Genomic DNA, 7891 nt, shown 5'->3' with positions numbered 1-7891 from the left:
ATATATAGATAGATAGGTATATATACACTAATTTCTATTCTTCTTTTGCACTGAGGTAATTGCACCTCAATTTCCCTGTTTAATGTTTCATTGCTATAATGTCAATACAGATTGTGATTCTGATACTGTCTGACTCTGAGGCTGCATTGGAAACTGACCATACAAGCAATGGAACAAAACTGCTGGACAGACACCTTAATGAGCACAACTACAGCTAACATGTGTTTATTTTTAAATGACAGATGATCTGTACAAACAGATCATTTACTCATCAGGGGCCAGATCTGTTTTAACAGTTACATAAATACTGAAAATAGGCTAACAACACTCTGTCATGAGCAGTCCCACTACCGACTGGTGTTATCTTACCTTCACATCCACGTGAATCGTGCTATCAGAGAATCCCTTTGGACACGTACTTTAAAAAGAGAAAAGAAAAAAGAAAACATGAGTTACAGATTAGCCCTCCAAATACACGTCAGTAAGTTAGCCTACGCCAAGTCACTGCTAGTTCTCTGCTGACTTAAACTGATGTAGCTTTAGTTACAAGTAAGGTCACATTACAAGATCACAAGTTATTTTAGTCTTTAACTTGACACTTTATCACTATTGTTTCTTTAAAATAACCGTGCACGTATCATAACAACATTAAAGGTGAAGGTTCAACCTGACACACGTCACTCGCTGAATTTAGAACAGCTGCAGCTTGAAATTGGACAATGCACAAGGATTAGGCTGTTTTTACCTCTTTCCATGGTCCATGGTTACATTACGTTCGCTTCCCAAGTAAAGGAAAATCTCAGGGTGCTGTCAAGTTTCCTTACTTTGAACGAACATTGTGCGTTTCACTTCCTGTTTTACCAGCGCGCCCTCTACTTGCCTCACTGCCTAACATAACAGCAACAATGTGACAGCATTTCACATTGTTGCTGTATTAATTCAATGCATTTGATTTGATTTAATAGAAACAAGGCTATCGATTTCATGGGGATTTCCAAGAGGAAGCATGGGACACTCCCACCAATCATTCAGCTCAATAATAATAGATAAATAATTAAAACTAGGAGTTACAGAATATAATAATATTATACTATATTATAATATTGCCTTCTTGTTAAATGGTAAGGTGCCTTCCATATGTGGCCAGTGACGGTTTATCAGTTTACAATAAAAACAGCTGTCCACCTGCAAGTAAACCGTTTTTATTATATGTGGCAAAAGTGCCACAGCTTCAAACTGGAACATACACAGCATTATAGGTGCATAGCAGCATATGGGAGGCTACTAAAAGTCAAAATTCAAATTTTGACAAAGTTAGACAACCTTCTGGGAAGGTACTAAGGAGTGCTTGTGATATTGTACAAAATCCTAATTACATGTGTATGGGACTTTACACATATGCCTGATGGATGGAGATGCCATCAGGCACCCCCAGGATGGACCCTGCCTTTCACCCAATGACAGCTGGGATAAGCTCCAATCAGCTTGTCAGTGGCTGATTAGCGCCATTTGTTAGGAACCTTGACCTCTACAATAACATCACTCAGTAGAACCACTCTGAAATTAAGTCACGGACACAGTGATTGACTACAATTAAGCATTTTTATTGAACATACATCCATCTTAGTTGTCATAATAAATGGCTTATGTCAAGAAGTGCAAAACCACACACACTTATGAAGAAAGAAAAATGTCTTTGGCGAGATGCCCCTGATCTTGTTAACAAATTACCTACTGTACTGTTAGTTAAACGTACCCTTCACACAACTTCAGTTTAAGTCTCAGAAGAACTTAAGTCTTTCTCAACAAAAAAACAATAATACCCACAAGAAGAAGAAGAAAAAAAAAGAATCTGTCCATAATGATAAAGCTAATGATTTCATAAAAATGATTAAAGCAACTATTTGGTTCATGAACATGTTACAGAATGTTGTACATGATTTGTAATATAAAGTGGTTTTGAGATTTTATACAGTTCCGTTATTTTTTCAAAGAATCAGACAATATGAAAAATAGCTCATCTTTCGACGACATGTACCACAATTACACAATGACATCTTCTAGCTTGCGGAAAGCATTAACGGATAAAGCACTTTCGAGTTTGTTTAGGCTTTGATGGGCAAAAGTCAATCAGCTTAACTGTTTATGCAGAAAGTTACTTTCCTTTTGTGCTGGAAATTCTGGGAAACCATTTTCTCCTCGAGCCGTAAAACTAACGGCTGAAACATTTGTGCTTTTCAGAATTGCAATTTGTGCATCTTTTCAGGTACTCCAAGTAGATTAATTGCATGGCATAATGGTGTAGTCTCATCAGTTGTGGCTACTTAAAGAGATTAGACATAGATTTCTTTGTGGAGGTTTCACAAGGCATCTTTTATTTGTGTTTATCATCTATGGCATACCACTAGAAGCTCAGGAGGCTAGATTGTCAGCATTCAAACTCCTAAAATAACGGGAACTGACAACTATATTCTTTTCCTCTACCACATTGTCTTTGTTTTGTAACAGCAGTGCAGCATTATACATATTGTACCATGCTGTACCATAATAGTCTCATAAAGGTCCTGTTGTGCAAAAGCTTATTTTTAAGATACTCTGGTATCCATAACAGCCAATGACTTATTTCATTACCTTATGCTCATGTCTAATAAGAAACTAATCTCTAATCTTCCCACTAATATGTACATGTATATATTTTTTTGACTGCTTATCCAACTACAGTTACAAGGTTACTGGAGCCTGCCATATCAGACATTATGTACATCCTGGACACGTCTCCATTCAAACTCAAACTTAGGGATAGAAATGTAAATTTACCAAAGATGGAAATTGAAGCACCATGATGAAAACCACACAAGCTCAGAAAGAACATGCAAACAGAGAAAGGCAGGTTCAAACTGCTCTGTTGGGTTAAATACTTATGTTAAAAGTAATTTGTGTGCAAACTCCTTGCTTCATAACCATAGCCTTTATTAAATCCTCATTTTAATACAAACTTATACGGGATGAATGTCTAAATGAAGAAAACATATATATATACATTAAAAGTAACATTTCCTTTCTTGATTGAACAGTACAAATGCAGATGACTGGAAATATAAACCCTGGTTTTAAAAAAGAAAAGAAAAGAAAAAAAAAGAAGTCACTTTTCCAGTTGACTAAAATTAGCCTTAATGTGCCTTCAATGAGACGTTAAATGTTTCATGTATGAATAGCAAAGCTGAATAATGTCAAAACTGCGGTGATATGAAAATTCTATACAAATAGTGTTAAAAGTTATGATGTTTTTTCACTGTAAAGCTGGTGAAGGTGATAATTCATTAAAGTGACTTTAAAATGTGAGGTGTGATGTTGCCCGTCTCACGTGTAATCTCTATGAAGCTTAACATTCAGTTCATGTTTTTGGTACCTGCTTTCTCTGGGTCTCTCAACATAATGGAAGCCTAGCATTGTCCATCAAATTTCTGCATTTTTAAGGGGGTAGGCACATACTACAAACATTCAACAAATCAATTTTAAAAATGATTGTATACAAAACAAATCTGCTGCATTCCCTACTAACATTTCAGAGGTCCATTTCTCACACATTACAACAAAATGGTAAGAAGGTAATTATCTACTGCTAATTTAAGACTAGATTTAAACAACCGTAGCATCTGCAAGATAAATACCATTTGTGCAAAAGAGGAACTGTTCTCATGAAGATTTGTTAATGCACTAACACTTCCCTATCACTAGTGAGACTTACATAGCAACAAAAACAGACAAAAGGCAGCATGGTTTTGAACTGCTGAAAAAGCACTTTAGAAACATGAGTCTAACAGGACATCCCCCAAAGTCTTGTTCTGACATCCCTGTACAATATCAGCTTACATAAACACATACTTTGGGTAAATCCACATCATACTTGTCCAAAAATGTTTCTGCTGTGTGTTGTTTTATTACATAGTTCACTACCTGCAGAGAACAAATAGCTTTGCAGAATTGTTGCAAGCACCTGGCAAAGAGAGCTACATTCATCCTAGGCAGTGAACGTCCTGTTCTGACAGCACAACTTCAGCCATCATATGTATCAGTAGCTTTTGTTGTACGAGAAGGGCAAATGAAGGACTCTGTGTGCGTAGTCTGAAGTCCCAATTGCCACAGGATATTAAAGGGCCTTACAGACCAAATATAACCCAAAATACACAGGTTAAGGCCACTGTTCCACACAGGAGCGTGCTTTTTCAACCTCTGGCTTTCAGACAATTTTTAGCAGAGATCCTACTTGCTGCTCCCTCTCTTCTCACTTGTTTTATCTAAGATGCACACATTCATAAAAAAGACTTAGAAAGCAAACACTTCCTGAAGTACAAAAACAGTGTAGTGCTCTCCTTCCCTCGTGACAAAGGTGTGTTAACTTTGCTTCAGCCCTGTGGCTCAGTGCTGGTGCTGTGTGCTGGTCCTTCCTGCTCATTGATGGTGTGGAGGAGGAGGCACAAAGGAGGGTTTAGGGAGCCACTACTTATCTGGTGAGCAGGCTGGGGACTTCCTGTTGGCCCACATCCAGGCCGCCTATCAACTTCCCCAAGAGCCTGCTCCTCCTCCACACAGAAGGAGGCCTGATGGCTGCAGCTGTCACAGAATTCGCCTGCTTCCTCCTCTTCCTCGTCAGCTTTCTCATGCCCCAGAAGGCTCTCTAGCTCCCTTAACTCCTTGCTTTCCTGGCCTGTACTTCCAGCTCCACTACAACCACTGCTCCCACGTGTGCCACACACACACACCTCAATCCCAGAATCACCTGTAATTCGCCGCCTCCTTCCACTGGGGAGTCGCTCTTTGTCCTCAACACTACCATCTGACAGGCTGAGATCCTTCAGCAGGGGGTTCTTGCAGGAGTCATCCCCACTTTCGCTTAGTTTTTCCTGGTTGGCGAGTCCCTCTCTGCTAAGCCCTTCTGAGAGCAGTATCACGCCTGAATTTTGTGCCGTTTGCACGGACTTGGTGTCAGGCTTTGGCCTCAAGTCTAAGGTGGGAGGTTGTGGTTCCTCTATGGTGGGCCTACAACACAGGCTATCAGAGACTGGGGGAACTGGGGAAGGCTGAATGGCTGTACAGTGTCCTTGCTGCTGCTCAGGAGCCAGTGGACTAGAAGCCACTGAGGATGGGCCAGTCTGTAAGGCACTGTAGGGAGGGGGAGGAGTTGGCGGCCGGTTGACCACCTCTTCATATTCAGGTAGGAGGTAGTTTGGCAGAAACCCTATAGGAAAAGAAAAAAAATGCTTTAAAAAGGCTATAAAAGCACATGAATAAATACATGCCATGTACACCACTGATTATACACACAGGTTTCTGACCTGCCAAAAGAAAAGAAGACACTTTGACCTCACTGAACTCCACAGACCAGAATTCAGACAGTTCCAAAACAAAGCAATAGGGTAAAAATGTGACAACAAAAGCTTATTTGTGGGTCAAGTGTGTGCTGAGGGCCATTGTAATCTCACGTTACAACAGTGGCAAGGTACCAAGACAACAATGTTGGTCATTTCCTGTAAACTGAAGCATGCAAACAGGGAAGGTTCTGGCAACACCACAACATGTGGAACCATAGAAAGAGTTCCCTGTAAACTGCATCTGTGACAGGTTCCACTGTGTAGTAGGTGCAAAGCCGTTTTTTTAAACAAGTTTAAGAATAGTATGTGCAATTTTTTTCAGTAAAAGCAGCTGCAGCTATCAGTTATTTTATTAATCGAGTAACCTATTCATTCATTAATCATGTAATCAGATAAGAAATTTGTTTTTCTTATTAATGAGCAATAATAAATACTCAAAAGTTGCAGTTGATCTGCATATTTCCAATAAACTTCTGTTGAGTTACAGCTGATTTTTCTATGTATAAAACAAACTTCGGTGGAGGGAGTTACAAAGTTTGCTTCTTATCACCTTGGGAGTTTGTTGATCAGGTGCTTTGATGAAGAACCCGAGATTTTTACCCAGTAAACAGCGCTGCTGTTATGGATATTAGAAACACATTTTCTTTCACTCAACCTGAGCTCACCATCTTAATAACGGCTCCACCTGTTTGCTTTGTACCAACTCCACGTTAAACTGTGCCAGTGTCATCATCTCTGCTGCCGTTGTGTTATCATTGTGTGTGGGCTTAATGTTGTCAAACTTTTCATTGCTCCCAAATATGTTTTTATTGCAGGTCTGTTTTAGTCGCAAATGTGACTCGCGTTTCCATTGCGACAGTGGCATGCTACAGATCTGTGTGTTAAACGAAACACTTAAGCAAAGAATTTGTGTCGAGAAATATTTATCGAATCACTCGATTAATTGTTGCAGCTCTAGTTTTGGAACAAATGATAAATACTGTACGAACTGTACTGTATTGATGTGTACTCATGTTCCATTTAATAACCATCACTATTAAGAATAAAAATCTCAAATGCATTTCTTACAGTAATTCTAGAGCTGATACCAGTTGACTTAATTCCATGTTCACCGATTTCTCAAAACTTTGGATTGTTGACCAAATAATAGGAAACTGAGCCCGTTTTAAACTCTTGTGAGCAGTCTTAAACCAGTTCACAATTTTTGGATTGATCCTAAAGGATTAATAAAGTAACAGTAATTACTTTATTTTAGGCTTTTTGCTTTAAATACAACAAAGACACATTATCATCTCCTTAAAGAGAGCTCAAAAACACTGCAGAGTTCATTTGTTATGTTCACCACTATAACCAACTCTAGTTCACTTGAAACTGTTCATGCAAACCAATAAAATGATGAAACGTTAAATACATAATTGCTCAGTTACGATTAAAAAAAAAAAAAAAAAAAAGCTTAATAAATAGTAAAAATATCAACATCAGATTTTGTTGTTTTGTTTCTCTTGCTGTTGTTGTTGTTTTTTTGTTTTTTTTAAAGATTTATATAATGTGGGTGTATGTGGTGGCAGAGCTTACTGAAGTAAAAGGGCACAGAGGGGTAGTTGTGTGCTTCACGGTAAGCAATGAGGTTGATCTCGTGCTGCCGTTGTTGCTGCTGTAGTCTGTGTTTGGTGCGGCGATGATGACATACACAGCAGCAGCTTAAAATGAAGATGATTGCCCACACCAACCAAAACCCTAAAATCAGAGGAAGAGCAATTTAGTTTAGTTAATACATGTGAAAACAATGTGACTTTTTTAATATTAAGCAAAACAACATAGTTCAAAGTGGGCAAAAATGTGCTCTCCATTATCCATGTGGTGATGTAACAAGTGCCTGCTGCTAACACAAACATAACATTGCAGATCAAACAGTTCAACACAGTGAAACATCTACACGCTTATACTATGCTATAAACAACTATGTATGCATTGCATTATAAGCTTTACACCATGAAAATCCATTTAAACATCAGAGTTCCTTCTTATCAGTACAACAGTACTGACAGATTTTCATTCTTTTTCACTTTGGCACCAGAGCTGTATGACGTCAGCACCCCAATTTCTACATAGTTTTGAAGGCATACCATATAGACGTCTTTCAGGCTACTTAGCCTGAAATATTCTGTTTTGACCTCATAGTATAATGAGTGCTAATAACTGGATCCATTTCAAAATGTGGAGGTTTGCAGGACATCAACATAAAAAATTATAAAAGAAAGCTGACTTGGATTAGGTGTGGGTGATATATCACATATACTTCACGTATGAAAAGTTTTTACATGTAAGATGGTTAAAATGGCTCTATCATAGCCACTGAGTATAAATTGCCATGGCAATATTAAGCTGTCTGCATGTAACTCACTGTGAACACACACCCCCTACCCAATGCTGCAAATGGATCACTAATCCAATTCCACCTGGAAATTTTTTACCTGGCACCCTGTGCTGAGCATGCGTGTTTAGATTCTACCAGATGG

General features: G+C 38.6%; 2 protein-coding genes across 3 annotated transcripts in view; both read right to left on the bottom strand.

Moving 5' to 3' along the window:
- as3mt (arsenite methyltransferase) overlaps positions 1-885 on the bottom strand; it is a 5970-nt gene extending 5085 nt beyond the window's left edge. Inside the window, exons 1-2 of the mRNA XM_005735763.1 lie at positions 746-885; positions 370-418 (exon numbers count right to left, since the gene is read on the bottom strand). Coding sequence (XP_005735820.1) covers positions 370-418; positions 746-762 — 66 coding nt within the window. The 5' untranslated portion in view covers positions 763-885. The remainder of the gene's footprint in view (positions 1-369; positions 419-745) is intronic.
- Positions 886-1588: 703 nt separating this feature from the next.
- The window catches only part of wbp1lb (WW domain binding protein 1-like b), an 18189-nt gene continuing 11886 nt past the window's right edge, over positions 1589-7891 (bottom strand). For both annotated transcript variants that reach the window (XM_005735761.1, XM_005735762.1), the window contains exons 3-4: positions 6948-7109; positions 1589-5239 (exon numbers count right to left, since the gene is read on the bottom strand). In XM_005735761.1, the coding sequence (XP_005735818.1) occupies positions 4407-5239; positions 6948-7109 (995 nt within the window). In that variant the 3' untranslated portion in view covers positions 1589-4406. The remainder of the gene's footprint in view (positions 5240-6947; positions 7110-7891) is intronic.

Source organism: Pundamilia nyererei, unplaced genomic scaffold, assembly GCF_000239375.1.
Source record: "Pundamilia nyererei isolate P.nyererei 1_Seehausen unplaced genomic scaffold, PunNye1.0 scaffold00065, whole genome shotgun sequence".
Lineage (NCBI taxonomy): Eukaryota > Metazoa > Chordata > Actinopteri > Cichliformes > Cichlidae > Pundamilia > Pundamilia nyererei.
This window is presented reverse-complemented; position numbering and strand designations above follow the sequence as displayed.